General features: G+C 46.5%; 1 protein-coding gene across 1 annotated transcript in view; it reads right to left on the bottom strand.

The window, feature by feature from the left end:
* The window catches only part of PTPRT (protein tyrosine phosphatase receptor type T), a 776,830-nt gene extending 765,609 nt beyond the window's left edge, over positions 1-11,221 (bottom strand). The window contains exons 1-2 of the mRNA XM_032606064.1: positions 11,137-11,221; positions 9,899-10,069 (exon numbers count right to left, since the gene is read on the bottom strand). Of these exons, the coding sequence (XP_032461955.1) occupies positions 9,899-10,069; positions 11,137-11,221 (256 nt within the window). The remainder of the gene's footprint in view (positions 1-9,898; positions 10,070-11,136) is intronic.
* Positions 11,222-18,312: the final 7,091 nt, after the last annotated feature.

Raw genomic sequence — 18,312 nt, 5'->3', positions numbered from 1 at the left:
ATAGCACCGGGAACTATGTTCAATATCTTGTAATCACCTATAATGCAACAGGATCTGAAATAATATACATGTATAACTGAATCACTTTGCTCTACGCCAGAAACTGACACAATATTGTAAATCAACTATACTTCAATTTTTTAAAAAGTACGTGTTCCTCTGTACCTGGTAAACTAAAAGAACCGAAACAACACAAAATTTTCCTCCAAAAAGTAGTGGTTTCTTATCCATTCCCATATATTATAGAAACTTCTATTCAAACTCGTCACATGTGCCATTGACATCTGGGTTTGTCATCAGGGGAAGCACTTTTTTTTTTAACATCTTTATTGGAGTATAATTGCTTTACAATGGTGTGTTCGTTTCCGCTGTATAACAAAGTGAATCAGCTATATGTATATATATATATCCCCATATCCCCTTCCTCTTGCATCTCCCTCCCACCCTCCCTATCCCACCCCTCTAGGTGGCCACAAAGCACCAAGCTGATCTCCCTGTGCTATGAGGCTGCTTCCCACTAGCTATCTATTTTACATTTGGTAGTGTATATATGTCAGTGCCACTCTCTCACTTTGTCCCAGCTTCCCTTCCTGAACACGCCCGATCTCATCTGATCTCGGAAGCTAAGCAGGGTCAGGCCTGGTTAGTACTTGGATGGGAGGAAGCATATTTTAAGTTGAATGGCGTGGGTCTATATCACGTTAATTCATTTACACCATTTGGATTCAATACTTTTTGAATCCAGGGGTGATGTCACAGAAAACTGAATGTCAAGGCAAGCATCTATGTGGGTATAGAACAGATGTGTTTTCCCATTTATCTGACCACTGCAAAGACCCCTTGTGGCTTCTCCAAGCCATCCTTAGCACCCATCATAATCTGGCCATCTCCTCAAGAATAACACTATGCTTGTCTTCAATTCTCTTGCCTTTTTTTCCTACCAATTCTGCTCATCCCTGTAAGCATCCCAAACTAGCACTGACTGGGGTCACTGCAGGCTGATGTTGAGATGCTCTAGAAGAACTTTACTGAGAACCGTTTGGAGGCAGAGATCTTTCCTTTTACTTGAGCATCTGGGGTATACTTTGGCTTTTATGTTTTGTTCTCCCATTGCCATTTCTTGGGTGTCAGTTCCATAAACCATGGTGCATCCATCCAATGGGATACCATGCAGCCCTGGAAGGTGAAAGCTAGATCTGAACACAGTGGTCTGAAAAGTGACCGATGACCCAGCTGTCCGGGAACCACGATCCTCCGCGTGACCTGCATCCTAAGGAGGCACCAGAGTAAGGTGACTGCAGGAGCCACAGAGCTGGAAGCCACGCTGCCTACAGGCAAACCCCGGCTCCATCACAAGCTAACTATGAACTTGGGCAAGTCCTTCAAGCTTTGTGTGCCTCCAGTTCCCTAATTTGTAAAATGCAGATCATAATATCTACATCGGAGGAGTATGACAAGGATTAAATAAGCTACTATATTTAAAGTGTTTAGGAGAGTACCTGCCACACAGTAAGTACTATATAAATATCTCTTTCCTACCATTATTGTTACTATTACCGCATACATATATGCTCTCTGACTCCCTCCCTCCCTCCTTTCTTTTCTCCTTCCCCTCCCTCTCCCTGGCTCCCTCTCCCTTTCTCTCTCTCTCTCCCTCCCCCACCCCAATATACTTCAATTTGTCCATAGTGATATTCTGAGAGAACAAAGATGGGGGTGGAGGGCTTCCCTGATGGCGCAGTGGTTGAGAGTCCGCCTGCCGATGCAGGCGACATGGGTTCGTGCGCCGGTCCGGGAAGATCCCACATACCGCGGAGCGGCTGGGCCCGTGAGCCATGGCCTCTGAGCCTGCACGTCCGGAGCCTGTGCTCCGCAACGGGAGAGGCCACAACAGTGAGAGGCCCGCGTACCGCAAAAAAAAAAAAAAAAGATGGGGGTGGAGAGAATTTATATGTGCAAACTCAGCATTTCTTTAAGAATGAATATATAATATTTTATCACTAAAGGGGGAAAAAAATGTATTGACCCCACAGTGACTAAATGGGAACATAAGAGCTTATAGCTTTAAGCCAATCAATACCATCAGGAGTGATTAAGGACACTTTGGGGCCTATGCTTCCAGATCATTTCAATGTAAGCACAACATTAAAGAAACAGTAGGTCAGATTTTGGACGAGTCACATTTTTCCACTGGAGAGCCTCTTACATGGGTTGCAAGTCAATCTACACATCTGTGAGAGTAGATCAGGCCCCAGAGTGAAGAAGAGGTAATCCCTAGGGTCCCTTTATTTTCGCCAAGAATCAACTCTAGATCAGAAAAGCCCTGACCAGCCAGTCCCCAGCCTCATCAAGCTGAAGGGAGGCACTCAGGATGTGAAAGCCACAGATGCCCCGTGTCCCGTGAAAATGCCAAAGAAAGAAGCCGCCTCTCCGGGTTCTCCCCCGTTTCCAGACATCATTTCTCTCTTGACTTTCCTAATACTAATAATCCTAATGGCAATTTAGTTCATATACGGACCAACTGCCCTGTTCTAAGCCCCATGCAGGGCCCAAGGAATTCAGCAATGAGAGGCGGCCCATGTCCTCAAGTGGCTCACAGCCTCAGTGATGAATCAGAGAAAACGTGTCATAAACTCAGCCACAGAAGCACAGAGCAGTCAGGGAAAGCCCCCTGGAGGAGGTGACATCCTCTATCAATAAAAAGAAGGGGAACAGGAGGTACCCTCGAGCCAGAGGCATGATGGGGTGGCCTTCGGGGTTTGTGGTTGAAAACAAGAAAAAACTATGATGATCTGTCTCAAAAATAGGAATGTTCTGGAAGAATATTGGGAAACTCATCATGAAGAGAGAGCTGGAGGACAGCTTGAAAAAGAACAGAAACTAAGGCAGTTCTGGGGGACCAAGAAACAGGCAGTTGAGTGACCTCTTTTAGGACAACCTCTTGTGGTACAGATGCCACCCCTCCACTGGACACACCTGCTACACAAGCCTCTGGCTGCTGACTCACCCCCCACCCCCAGATGATAAGTCCTGGGCAGGAGGGTCTAACTGGCTGAGTCCAGGTCACATGTCCAGCCACGCCCAGGCTGCTGGGGGTGGTAAGTATCCGGCAATTTCACATGGTGGCAAGCTCCACACTCCACCAAGATCCCACACAATGAGAGAGTCCCCAAATCAAGAAGCAGGGTTGGAGGCAGGACTCCCAAAACAAAAGCATGAAGGCTTCTCTCCTGTGATTATATAGAAGGGGAAAGGTAAGAGGAGAGGGCAGGAGAGGGGGCTGAGGCTGGAGATAGATGCTGGCGTCGTATCAGGAGAATGTTCAATTATTAATAAGAGCAGGTCATTTAACAAGCATTCACCGCTACCTCTTACATCCCAGGCACTGGAGTTATGTGCAGGTAAGATGGGGCCCCAGCCTATAAGAACTGAAGTAGCTCAGCACACAGACTATGAAGAGGCTGGCTTCTCTTCTAGTTGGCACTGGAGAGCCCATCCTGCTTTGTACAGCTGACGTCCACCTTGCCTGGTCAGTGCTTGGACTGCTCTGATTGATTACTATTTAGAACATAACTCCTGCTCATCCCCAGAAGGTCTCCGTCCACTGTGCTAAGAGCCATAACGCAGTGCACTCAGGGGACCATCACCAGTTCCTGACTTGTGTTTAGGGCTTCAGAATTCACAAAGCGTTTTCCCAATACTGACTCACGGGCAAATTTCCAGGATTCCATGTTTGACATGTGAATGATATTCTTCTTCCAGATCTCAAAAATAAACATAACCACCCTGTGTTCGGTACACAAGGGAGTACAGAACTACAGAAAAATATGTAAAGCAAATTTGGTAACTTCTGTTGGAGAGGAGCACAGAGATCTATGTAAAAGAACAGTCACTGCAATGTGACCGAGGACTCAGTGGAAGGAACTTAAACATGCAACAACGTGGTGGTTAAACAAACCATAGAACAGTCACTGGAATGGAAAACTATGAAGCCTTTACAAAGCATGCTTTTGAGGAATACATAATGCCATGGGAAAATTCTTAAAAATAGCACTAAATAGAAAAATAGATATTTATGTAAGTTCGTGTGCACATATGACTTTTGTTCTTTATAGCAATCCCTACGTGCATATTCTCTACAATGAATATGCATTATTTTTGCCATCGTAAATCATGACTGTAAGAAATAACTTTAAAAGATGTTTAGTTGACAGCAGCACCACGTATACAATATATATTTCTCTATCCTGGGGGTTGAAGCCTGGCTCCTTTTATATGTAATTTCTCTCTCTCTGGGGCTTGGTTTCCTCAAAAATAAAGAGGAGACAATATCTCTGAACTTACGGGATGGTGGCACATTAGATGAAATGTGTAGGAAAATGCCTAACCCCATTCTTGGTTAGAGTGATCACACAGTAAATGCCAGTTCTCTTAAAAGAAAGCAAAAGCTCCAATACTGACAGCACACTGGTGTGAGTTCTAATGTAGAAAAGGTGACGGGATCAGGGTACTGATGGGTAATTGACCCAGGAATCGTTTCCCAGGGCTGCCGTAACAAATTACCACAAACTGGGTGGCTTAAGACGACAGAAACTTGTTCTTTCACAGTTCTGGAGTCCAGGAGTCTGAAACCAAAGTGTTGGCAGGGAATTACAGCCCCCCCCCCCCAAAGGCTCTAGGAAGGATCCTTCCTTGCCTCTTCTGGTTTCTGGTGTCTGCTGGCAATCCTTGGTTTTTCTTGGCATGTAAATGCATCGCTCCAACCTCTGCCTCTGGCTTCACATGGTTCTTTTCCCCTGTGTGTCTGTGTGTCGCTTCTCCGCCACCAGTAACACCCTATGAGGGCTCAAGATAACCAGCCTGACCTCATCTTTGCCCGATTATATCAGCAAAGACCCTATTTCCAAATACAATCATATTCACAGGTGCCAAGACCAGGACCTTCACTTATCTCTTTGCAGGACAAATTTCAACCCATAACAGACCCCAACCTTCTCGCTATACATATCAGCAGTTAGAGCAAAGCAAAAACACGCTGCCAAGGGGCCAGTGGCATGAAGGAAAAGCCAGTACCGTTCTGGATCTGTGCCTGCTTCCATGGCAGGCTGATTGGAGGAAATACTCCCGTCTGTACGTGTATATGTTTACTCTGGATTTTCCCCAACACCTGCCCTTTCCAATCAGGTGACTAACTGGGTTCTTTGTATTTCTCTGCTCTAGAGATTTGTACAGGATGGAGAGAAGAAGCTGCTTGAAGTCAAGGGTTCCTTCTTCCTTTCTTTTTTTTTTTTTTTTTTTTTTTTTTTAAGGTCTAAACTTACTAAACAGATGATACTGTGAGTCCAAGAAGGGCTGGCCTAACGTGGGTGTGGTTTTGAAGGCTAGGAAGGAGAGGGGAGAAGTTCCTACACTGGGAAGAGGAAAGGAATGGATTTGTTTGACCCAAACTGCTGGATGACAGTACTCGTGGAGGGAACAGACCCCAAAAGGGATGCTGGGTGATGCACCTGGGCTGGCTCAACTCACGAGAAGGGCTCCAAGCCTTGGGAAGAAGAAGCAGAATTATTAGCCCCAAAGGGACCACAAGGAATGTGACAGCGGGCTTCTCAGAGGAAACCACAATGACCCGCTTAAGTCCCAGGATGTCGGTAAAGTCCTAGGGAAAGGGGAGGCCCAATAAAGGCTACGATGCAATGGCTCACGCCTTGGAGGCTCAGCGTTGATGTAAACACCTCAGTTCTTGTGCACCTGGGTTTGCAGCTTGAGGTTCGGTCTGACACTTAATGTCCTACAAGCATCAGAAGGAAAAAGAGAAGAAAACGTCCCAGCCCCACTTCCTCTGGCTTCAATCCCTCTAAAAGGACACTGACAGCACTTCCGTCTCCCCTCAGCACCCCCAGCGACCCTCCTGCTGGGCCCTGGGCTGGACCTCAGGGAGGACATGTGGACACTCATGCCAAGGTTGGAGAAGGCAGAGCTGAGAACCAGTGGCAGCTCCAGTTAGTTCCCTGGGCGAGATGGAGGCTTAGGGAGAGCGTCTGTGGGTGCAGTAACCCCCATCCTCTGCAACAGCCCCAGTAAAGATGAGGTGGGGGCAAAACCAGGGCTGAAGCCTGGAATGTTAGACTGAGGGCTTTTCTCATGGAGAGGGATGAGGAAAAAGAGTGGGATGAGGGGCTGTGTCTAGCACTGAATTAACAGACTCAAGATGGAAGAGGTGTTCTCCCTCAGGGTAGCAATGTATCCTGGGTATGAAAAAGGGGCAAGGTTCCAAGGTGGACTTAGACTTACAGTCCCAGAGACTGTAAGAACCAGGAAAGAACTTAAGACAACCAGCACTGATGAAGCCCTACTATGTGCAGACACGTCACACCCACACAGGCATCAGCCCATTTAACTCTCACAGTGGTTCCCACATTAACGATGAAGAAACTGAGGCAGAGGGATTAAGGCCCAGGGTCAGTCAGCTAGGTGCAGGATTGGAATAAGCTGGCCTGTAACAAGTCGATGATGAGGACTTTGAAAGCGAAGAACAGGACGCCATGAGTGAGAACATCGAGGGAGTCTCTCATTAGACGGAACAGTGAGGCACATCGCCCTGAGAAGGAGTGATGCTGAGACCTGACAAAACCAGGCAACTGAAGAGTAGAGAAAACGACTGCAGCAAGAGGGTATGGCACGTGCAAAGGTCCTGAGCCAGGAAAGACTCAGACATGCCCAGGGAACTGAAACATGACCAGTGTGTCTGGAACATTTTGAGAGAGAAGAAAAGGGGCTCAGAGAAGACACCAGATCATGCAGGACCTTGCAGGCCGTGGTGAGGAGTTTAGGGTTCATCCTTTAGACCAGGGGAAGTGCCCAAAGGCCAGAGGCTGACTGACCCAGAGCCTAGCACGGAGCCTGACACATGGGAGGGGCTCAGTAAAAGGTTGTGGGACACATGAATACGTAGAGCCACACTAGATTTCCAAAAGGATGGAAACTGCTGGCTTTACAGAAGGAAGAGGAGGAGTTCAGCCTTTGCCCATGAGAAGAACAAACAGTTTCACCTAATCCAAATTCACTTTCATGGCTCTCTGCCTAAGAAGCACATGGAGCTGCTGCAAACCACAGGTGCATCACAACAGAATAATTTCAGTAATCATCGTCAAATGCCTCTATTTAGAAAAGCTCAGAAGACTGTATTAGTACACGCCAATATTTATGAAATGCCACGGTGCCATAATAAGGGTCTGAGAAAATTAAGATTAGGAGCAAGGGTTGCTCCTTCCAAGAGCGAAAGTGGCATGGTGGGAAAAGTAGCCATGTCACGTGGCTGCCGGGAACCTTGGTTTTCTGATCTGTAAAATGGAAGGATGGTAGCAAAGATTTAAAATGTGCTCTAATAAAGGGCCCAAAGGCATTTAATAACATTTATCAGACATTTCTTCATTAAAGAAACACTTGATAAAGACTATTTGCCCATTCATCCATGCATCCATCCAACGAAATGGTATTCGTACATACTGTGCGTGACGCACTGAATGAGGCACTAAAGATAGTCCAGGAACAAGACTGTCGTGGTCCTTGTTCCCATGGAACTTCTCATCTGGCGATACAGTGTACACTGAACAAGTAACATCAGCGATGCGTGTTCCTGAGGAAAAGAGCAGGGTGCAATGGGGAACACTTACAGAGAGAGCAGACCCAGACTGGAGCATCTGGGGAGCACCGGCCTAAGGAAGAGGTGCGAGAGCTGAGATACGAAGGGGAAGTACGAGAGAACGGGGTGGAGGCGAAAGTTCTACGAGAGTGCCGGTCTCATGTGAGTTCCTGAGGCAGGAAAGGGTCTGGAGCATTCTGGCAACTGAGAAGAGCCAGTGTGAAGTGAACATGGGGGGAACTGGGATGTGGGGGGCTGGACCCCTCGACGGCTACAGGAGGGCATTGCTCTCCTCTCTCAGAGCAAGAGGAAAGCCTCCAAAAGATTCTAGGCAGAAGCTGGGTGGGGGCAATGAAAGGGACAGATAACGTGAACAGGCCTACGTTCTAGAACAATCTCTGGCTTCTGTGCAGAGAGTGGGTAAAAGTCAGAAGAGGAAGCCGAGAAGTCTGTGTGAAAGTCTTCCAGTGATCCAGGCGAGAGGAGATGGTGCATGGCACCAGGGAAGCGGCGGCAGAGATAGAGAGACGTGAGCAGACCTGTGATGGGCTCAGGAGGTAAAGGGGCAGGACGGAGTGATTGACGAGGAGAGGGGAGAGGAGAAAGGTCAGAGAGAAGTGTGACCCCTGGGTTTCTGAATCAGCACCAGAGTGAGGAAGTGGCCTTTTGAGACAAGGAGCATTAGAGCTTGAGTAGACGGAGATGAATCAGGACTTCAGTTTGGGAGATGTTGAGTTTGGAGAGTCTGCATGACCCCACAGGGCATCCAGTGGGCTAAAGATGAGCCGAAAGAGCCTATGTGTGCGTGCAGATACACACACACAACACACACACACACACCACGCACACACAGGCACTATAAGATCTGAATTTATTTGGCCAACATGAAAGCTGGCCACACAGAGAACAGCAGATGCGGTAGGTAGCCTTCCGCAGAGGTGCAGTGCACGCCTGGGGTTTCCAATGGAAAAAGTGATTCTATCACGTAAACCAAGACGCTTTTGAAAGTAAAGTCAGCATTTTCAAAAAACTACCATGGGACAACAGGCATAGAGGTTGTCCCATGGTCACCTTACTAATGGGCACCTGTAGCGGTTGATGACTCTGCTCACCCACGTCAAGCAAGATCCTACCAGATCCGAAAAGCTCAATTTCGTACCATGTCACAGCTTTACCGTACCTGGGGCTTGTGTCTATACTTGGGAGAAACGTACACAAACAACAGATGCCCTTAATAGGAACTAGATAGAGCCATCCAGTAGCCTCCTGCTTGGGGTCAAACTCAGAGTCAATAAGGTCACACAAGCCACACCCTCACCTAGACATCTCTGAGCATCTCTCTCCGGCTTAACGACATCCTGGCAAAGCTGTGTCTCAGAGCAGCTGGGAGGACAAGGCAGCTGGGCAGTGGGCTGTGTACACGAGTTCATAAGAGATGTCTGACGGCAACTGAAGTCATGGGGAGAGTTGAGGCCATCCGTGGTGTGATGGTTAATTTTGTGTGCCAACTTGACTGGGCTAAGGGATGCCCAAATAGCTGGTATTTACAGCTGGCATTATTTCTGGGTGTGTCTATGAGGGTGCTTCCAGACTTGATTAGCATTTGAACTGGAGAATTGAATAAAGCAAACAGTACTCCCCAATGTGGGTGGGCGTCATCCAATCCTCTGAAAGGCCAAACAGAACAGAAAGGCACCTCCTCCAGGTGTATCTCCCCTAGAATACATCGGCTATGACTCTCGTAGGCCTACATCACGCAGGTATTCATCAGGAATGTATATTAGGCCTTCAGTCCCACTGGTGAAGGATAAACTTGGCATTCAGGATGCCGGGACAACAACTTTATGAGCTATATTTGGACTGTAGCGGTTCCCCTGCATATATACAAGCTATGTCTGTGTGGCCCAGAAGGAAAACAATGACCTCAAATTCTTGAGAAGCTTTCTTCCCCGCAAATCCCACGACTATCAGGCTCCCAGACAAAACTCAGTGATGTCCCACTGGTAGCTAAAGCTTAGAATCTCAAAGCTAAAAGAAATCCTAAAATTTCCTGAATCCAGATGACATATGACTTCGCCCATATGCTTAAGAATTCACCCAGCCTTGGTCTGCATACCTCTGGGGATGGGGAACTTATTACCAACAAAATTATCTACTGCCCTCCCCAACAGCTTGATCCAGAAGAAAGTTCTTCCCCATGAGTCATCATAAAAGCTACCACCCCCAACAGAGCCTCAAACACAGTTGGTCACGTACCTGTAGGCACCGCTGGGTCCAACATTGGTTTCTCCCACGTGTTAATCTGCTCCCAGGTAAACCCATTGGTCCCCAGGGCCACGCTGTAACCACAGTTGCTGTAGTGGTCATCAAAGGAACAGCCACCTGCAGACAAAAGAGACGTGAGTAAATATACCCTTGTGTCTGGGGCTTGGTTCGTTACCCCCGTCTCATCAGCTCTTCATTTACAGCTTTGAATTTTAAACTCTGGAGGAGATTCTTTTTCAGGCAAGCAAATTGGATTTTTATATTTGCTTTGGCGCTCTCAAGAAAGACATTGGCATCTGCAGGCCCCCTATTTAAAAAAGTTAATAAGGCTAGTTACATTGATTTCAATCTTCCTTCCTGAGAAAGTAAACAGCAATGTCTCATTCTAAGCAGGAAAAATGAATGCCAGGGCATGCCTCTGTAATTGCTTCCTCCAACATGGAGAGATGCTGCAAGGCAGCAGAGCAAGCACTAGCTTTCAGAGTCTTGAAAAACTAGACACGAATCTCAGCTTTGCAAAGCTGGGTCAGCTTGGACCAGATGCTCCGCCATCTGTGTCTCAGTTTCCTCACCTGGAACATGGAGGGAAAGATCCACTTGACAGAAATATCAGGAGGATTAAATGGAAAAACATACGAAAACTGGCACAGAATAAATTCTCAACACCCACCTCCTTCCCTATAAAAGACGTTTTCGTGGAGTAAAAATCAAATGTGTAGAGAATTAGACAATCGTGCACCTGGAAGATAATACTGTCAAGGCTGACAGTATTTAAAGCTTCTCCCTAAAAGTCCAAGCCATCCATCACCCACCGCTTTGCAATGAGTTGTGTAAGTTGGATATTTCTGGGCATATGCTATGGGCTCTAAGTCCCCTCCAGGTGACATTAAGGGAGATGTGTGGTATGGAATTGGGGCTCTAACTAGGAAATGCTGGTCTGTCCAGAGAAGCAGGAGGTGACTATATGCTGGAAGGAGAAGGGGAAGAGGAAGAGGAGAACTAATCAGGGCTTTAAAGTTCAGGAGCATCTCCATGAGCACAGAGCAAGAGGCAGAGTACTCTGGGGCGAGCTGGCAGGACGCACAGAGGAACAGAGAAAGCACCAGGACCGAGTTTCACACTCGGGTCCACAGTCGCCCTGCGCTTTTTTGTCTCCTTACTGCTCAGACCATCACATCACAATCTCCCTCCCCTAAACAACCATTGGTTCCACTATCACACATCCAAACCACATCCATGGTTCTGCTCCACGTACAGAAACCATCCCTTGCTAGCCCCTTCCTGTGTCTGCAGCCTCATGTAATATCGCACCATTGTCTCCATTAGCAACAAAGGACCAAATCCCTTCTCTACCCCCAGACCTGGGATTTCCTCTGCTTAGTGCTGGTGGAAGGCCTGTTGACAGATCTGATACACACTGCTAAAGTAAACCTACGGTGGCAAAGCTCTCTCCGCTTCCTTTCTTGCAGAGTATGGAAACCCAGAAGAGTTGGGCTGGGCAAAGGAGAGCCGGACCTGTTTTGGTAGTGCAAGGGTTGGGGCTTGAGTTGAGAGAATTAAATAGCTTTGCACTAAAAAGCAACAGGAATTTGCAGTATAGACACCTAAAGAGAGAGGGAAGGAGAGGGAGAGAGAGAGATCCAAGAAACACATTGTAAAGCAGACACCTACAGAAGGTGAAAGCCGATGAGAAATCTCCTGTGATGGGAAATGGCTGATGAACTGGTAGAAACTAAAATTTCTGTTTACTTTCATTGATTCATTCTTTCATTCACAAGTATTTAATTGAGCTCTTAGGGTGGATCCAGAAGAGTACAAGGTGCTATCTACACAGTGGTTTACAAAAGAGGCATGCTATCTCTAGCATGAGTGAGGCAGACAGACAGTAAACAGGCAAACTAGTAAGTAACTCTGCATTTCTGTAGGTGCTACGAAGGATGCGGTTGGGGTGACTGAGAGGACCCCTAGGCTGATGTGGTCCAGGAAGCCTTTCTGACCATGAATTGGAGACAGTTCCCTGTCCTGTGATCCGTCCACTACATCCAACTCCACACTGAGAGCTGGCGACATACAACAGCCCTGTATCACTGGTGCTTCGGGAAACAAAGGGAAGAAGGGCAATGCCCAGTGTGGATGGACAAGGGTCAACAGACAAGGATGGAAGTCCCAAGAGACAAGAGGAAAGGTCAGGGGAAGAAAGCAGAGGAGACTTCATTCCAGATAGAGTGGACAAGGGAGACCTCTGAAAGGCAAGGACAGAGGCAATCAACCAGCTTCCACTAGACAGTAAGCTTCAGAATGGCTGGGAATGGCACTGGCACAGAGGATGGGCTTAAGAAATATCCATTGATTGAATGAACCCATAAATGTGAATGGGATGCCAGACAGAGACCAAACTACGTTCCAGTAACAGTGAGCCCACAGCGGTCCCCAAGCTCCACCTGCTCTTTCCATTCTCATACTTACTTATCACTTCTAATACCTAGAAAGCTTCTTCCCCATATTGCCTGCCTGAAAATTCCAAACTATATCCTCCCCCAAATCACTTCCTCTATAGACCTTCTCTGATCAGAACAGCACAGTGAATGCCACAGAGACGAAAACACAACACACTCCATTTAAAATTTAGAAAATAGTAGCAGCAGCCACAGTTCCAATTGCTCAGAGGGCCACCCTCCCATCCTTACACAACCGCTGCCTCACTGGAGCCTGTCTCCCAGCCTGTGGAAGACAAACCAACCACGTCAATGCCACTGACAACACCCAGATCCCGATGTGCTGGAATTGGCAAGCGAGGGGAGCCTGCAGCATCTCAAGTGTTCACGGGCAGAACTGACAAATCGTCCTAAACTGAGATAGCATCCAGGGCTACAGAAAGAAAGCATGGCCAAGATGACGCTAGGTGCATGGCGAACTGTTGAGGTCTTCTCTCTTGGGCACACAAGAACTCTGTATTTTCAGGCCACCTTGCATCCGGGGAAAACCATGTGGTAAACCTTGGAAATGTGTAATAAAGTGATACCATGTGCAAGACTAGCCCCTCCAAAATAATCTCTTACTAGCAATCCTTCTCACCCCACTGTGAAGACCTTCAAAGGTGTACTTGAAGGCAATGCCATCAAAGGAAGAAAGATGTCTAGATCCCTGAGACATTCATTGGAGGAGTGTCACCCAGACAGTCGCCTGACCAGTAATACTGCCATTGAACATAACAGGAGCAAAATGCCGACTTTTCTAGTCTTAATACGCCACTGACATCTTAGGGCTTAGTTATTACCATAGCAGAGCCTTGCACGTCCTGACTAATATAAGAAGCGTGCTCTCTTGAGCATTTGCTCCATGTCAGGCAATAAACTAGGCACTGATTACAGACACTGTCACCTTTGCTTTCACTTAATCCTCGCAACTTTGTGAAGTAGATTTTTATCCCTACTTAAGTATAAGGTAATTGATGCATTAAAGGTTTAAACGACCTGCTCAGGTAACACGGAAGGAAAGTGTCAGAGGCAAGTGTAAATCTATGGTGACCTAACCACAGAACCCATGCTCTTTCTAATAGACCAGAGAAAGAATGTATTCCCCAGAAACCAAGGACCAAGCCTTTCACTTACAAGGTGATGAGAGGGGGTTAGGAAGATAAAGTGCTTCCAGGGTGGTTGTGTCTTTCCCATTTGAATTCATTACGCTGCTTATTATCCTAGAAACATTTAATGACATTTTTTGTTTTTTGTTTTTATTTTTATAGGTCTATGCAGGGGCACAGGATTGACAGATATGATTCTTACCCTCACAAGGTTTGCAGAGGACAGGGAAAGATAACCACACAAACATACACTTGAGGGTGTGATGCAAAACACACTTTTACAGAGATATGTCGAAGCTCAAAGGAAAAATTATTAATAAATTTTACTTAATGGTCTAATTAATCCAATTCTCAGCTGTGTTCTAGACAAGATTTAGGAGGGCTCACAGTTATACCTCTGGGCATCCCAGCTTACAGATCCCAAGCAAGGTCATATCAATCATTTGCCCCTAGTCTCCTGGATCAGGTCAGTCGTCCACCCCTCACCTCCCTTCCTCCACCCAACAGTAGATGGCCTGCTCAGCTGCCCCCAAGCTGAGTGCTGGCAGGTCCTGGCCCTCTACGGGGTAGGGACCCCTCTCCTCTTCACAGCCACCCCCGGGCACCTCGCTGCCTCCACCTGCGAAGCTCTGGTGACCACTTCAACTTGCAGCCACTGAACCAATGTCTTTCCAACAGTCTGTTCTTTGATACTGGGGTCCCACAGCAGCAGGCCTGTGGCCCCAGTGACCTGGTTCTTATTTTCAGACCACAGCCCTCTGTTTCCCTTGAAGAGGGGCTGGCTTAAAGTAGAGCCGAAAGCAGCCTTACATTCTATTTTGAGCCACTGTTTCTTCGGGACAGCCAGGCCCCCCTGTCAGTTCTATTCCATGCTGCCAGAATTTGTCATCTATTATGTGGACCTCAGTGTCTCTCAATACAGAAGAGTTTCTAGGAACAGGCCCCTGTCCTGCACTTTATCACACATGTATGTCCAAACTCCAGGGGTACACATGGTTCATGACTTTTCTGTGCAGCTCCTGGGCTCCCAGCAAAGCAGGATGCATGGCCAAGTGATCATCTGAAGTATCCCTGTGCTTTGTATAGATCAAGAACATAGACCAAAAAAAAAAACCCATAGACCATGTGGTAACTGGTTACCAATCTACCCTCTATCAACTCGAGTCCAGCCACTGTGGATGGACAAACACAGAAGAAGGAAGTACAGCATGATGGCAAAAGGCAAACTGAGGACAGGAGAAGAAAGACAAGCAGGACAGAAGGAGAGAGTTACAAGTCCACCCTGCAATTTCCCAAATGTCCACCTGCTGAAAGGGAGTTACCTATTGGACTCTGAGCTTCCGGAGGCCAAGAGAAAAAGGACAATCTGTCCAGATACTGGACACTCTGTGTTCATACAATAAAAGCCAAATTGCTCAGGTAAATTACAACCATTCCAGGCGCTTAGATCACACCCCTTCTCCAAAGGGGTACTGGTAACAGAAATCCCATATCCCATAATGAACAGTATCTAAGACAGCATCCACACATGGGGCGCATGGCCAATTTCATGAGACTATTTCTCATAATCATTCTCAATATAAATTGATAGCATCACCCAAACATACAATTTAGGAAAAGCAACTCACTGGAGCCCAATATGATACAGTCTAGACACCTGCTCCCTGTCGATCTGACTTGACCCAGGGATAAGTTTTGAAAGCTATTCAGGAGAGAAAATATACTTGATAAATATTTTTTTAGCAAGCCTCCCTGAGTTTTCTTCCTCTCAGCCAACAGACTGAGAAATAGAATGGTTATGAGCTCAAGATTATACACTCTGGCAATGATCTACACTGCCAGAGGGTGCAGCCCCTCTAGCTCACCTTCCTTCCTCCTTTCTGGGCCTTCATTTTCTGGGGTGCAAGATGGATCACGAAGGAACCTTCCAGTGGTCAAGGTTAAGGATTCCAGAGGCTCAGAAAGGCCTGGGAACTCTCAGGAGCCCCAGAGAGGCAGCGCCATGCCACCAGCCCAAGGACGAGCTACTGAGAGCCACCAAAGGGAGGAGAAGGAAAGAGAGACTGGCTTCCCGTGCACTCACAGCATGAAATACTCAAACGCACGATCCTGAGTCTCCTCGCGGCTCCTCTTGCTCTTTCAAAAATTATGTTTCTCGTCATGAAAACTTTCCGTTTTTAAAACAAATTGTGATGGGTGATGTAAAGTGGCTACTGTATAACAATGTGGAACGGAAGAGATCATGGGGCAAGCGAAATGAAGCACCGCCAACCACACCAAAGGCTGATCTTCATTCAAAGAAGGTGATGTTGTGTATGTGGTGGGATTGGAAGGGAGTCTTCTATTATGAGCTCCTTCTGGAAAACCAAACAATTAATTCCAACAAGTACTGCTCTCAATTAGATCAACTGAAAGCGGCACTCAACAAAAAGCGTCCAGAGTAGTCAACAGAAAACGCATAATCTTCCATCAGGATAATGCAAGACCATATGTTTGTTTGATGACCAGGCAAAAACTGTTACAGCTTGGCTGGGAAGTTCTGATTCATCCGCTGTATTCACCAGACATTGAGCCTTCGGATTTCCATTTATTTCGGTCTTTAAAAAATTCTCTTAATGGAAAAAATTTCAATTCCCGGGAAGACTGTAAAAGGCACCTGGAACAGTTCTTTGTTCAAAAAGATAAAAAAAGTTTTGGGAAGATGGAATTGTGAAATTGCCTGGAAATTGGCAGAAGGTCGTGGAACAAAAGGGTGAATACGTTGTTCAATAAAGTTCTTGGTGAAAATGAAAAAAAAAAAAATTATGTTTCTCGGGCTTTCCTGGTGGCGCAGTGGTTGAGAGTCCGCCTGCCGATGCAGGGGACACGGGTTCATGCCCCGGTCCGGGAAGATCCCACATGCCGCAGAGCGGCTGGGCCTGTGAGCCATGGCCGCTGAGCCTGTGCTCCGCAACAGGAGAGGCCACAACAGTGAGAGGCCCGCGTACCGCAAAAAAAAAAAAAAAAAAAAAATTGTTTCTCTCTCTCTTGGTGGAATCCCTTGGCACATAACACCTGCTAAAAAAGGGTCCAGACCATCTCTGCAGGTGTCTGTGGCAGGCTACTTGGGGAAGACTTATCACTGGAGAGATCCTCCAAAGACACTCATTCGGACGCTCGCCTCATTCTGTTTTGAACTGGTCCCATTCAACTGATACCAACTCCATCACTATCATTTTGGAAGAAAACAAAAATCTCCTAAAACGACCCGCACCCCCAGAATTGGGCTCAGCCTCCAAAGCACATGTCCTGGTTTGGAGAAGACCCAAATAATTGAGGGAGGACAGAGCAGTGCAGCCACAGACCGAGGGAGGACCCAGCACTATCTCTCTACACAGGGACAGAGAAGCTATTTTCCTGGACAGGTTGAGGTCAAAAGGTAGCAAAGGCCCCAGATGCTCTGATGTGAGTCAAGCATATAAAGTCAACAGAGAAATGGAAAACGGTAGCAAGGAAATTGGATTTTGAAAATCCATTTGGGTTTGGTAATGTATAGCATATCAGCATCTGTAAGGGAAGTAAAAATAGTGCAGGATACATACTTTAAGATACATTAAAGCATAAATAAAGTTTATAGTTCCAATCAGAATTTTTTTAAACATGAGCTCCTCTTTTGAAAATGAGAGCGGAATAGAATTCAATAAAAATATAAATGTGTCTGCTTCTGCATTTCTCAGATGTGATCCTGTGTATTCTTGAACAGAATTGAGTTCGGAAGAGAAACGAACGGTTTTCTGGGCTTCTGCTCTTTCCCAGGCACTGTACTTGAGCTATGTAAGTATATATTTATATATGTATGTCTATGAATGGAGGTTAAGTCTAACTACCCCCACTGCCTAAGACAGGGGTCAAGCGACATTTTCTGTAGAGGGCCAGATATTAAAGACGTTCACCTTGCAGGTGTACTGGTTTTCTCTTGCTACCCAACAAGTTACCACAAACTCAAAACAACACCTATTTATTATCTTCTGGTTTCCGCAAGTAAGAGGTACAGACAAGGCTGCACCTTATCAGGGCCTCACAAGGCTGAGGTCAAAGTATCAGGCGACCTGCTTTACTTTCTGGAGCCCGGGTCATCTTTCGCATGGTGTTTCACAGAATTCAGTTCCTTGTAATTATAGGATCAAGGTCCCTCCTCTCTGGCTGGCCATCATCTAGGAACCACTCTCAGCCCCTAGAAACTACCCACAGTTCCTGCCATAAACCCTCTCATGTCTCACATCTCTTTCTAGGTAAGACTCCATCCTTTTTAAGGGCTCATCTGATTCAGTCAGGCCCACCCAACCAAGATCTTCTCCTTTTTGGTTAACTAAAGTCAACCAACTTGGGAACTTTATTACATCTGTGAAATTCCTTCACCTTGGTCACTAACATAACCTAATCATAACAGTGAAATCTATCCAATTCAGAGTCCCTCCCAAAGGATGGGGATTATACAAGACATGAATACCGGGGGCCAGTAATCTTGGGGACCAATTTGGAATTCTGCCCACCACAGAAGGCCACTGGGTCTCTGTCACTATGACTCAGCAATGCCATTGGAGCAGAAGCAGCTAGAAGCCACAAAGAAAGATGGGCAGAGTTATGTTCAAATAAAACTTGATTTACTGACACTGCACTTTGAATTTCCTATGATTTTTCACGTCACAAAACAGTATTCTTCATTTGAGTTGTCTAAACATTTAAAAATGTAAACACCAATCCTCTTTTGTGGGTAGAGTACAAAATCAGTGAAGGTCCAGAAATGGCCTGCAGGCTGTAGTTTGCGAACCTTTGCTTTGAT

The sequence above is a fragment of the Phocoena sinus genome, chromosome 15 (assembly GCF_008692025.1).
Source record: "Phocoena sinus isolate mPhoSin1 chromosome 15, mPhoSin1.pri, whole genome shotgun sequence".
Taxonomy (NCBI): Eukaryota; Metazoa; Chordata; class Mammalia; order Artiodactyla; family Phocoenidae; genus Phocoena; species Phocoena sinus.
The sequence above is the reverse complement of the archived record's forward strand: the minus strand, read 5'-3'. Positions and strand labels throughout refer to the sequence as shown.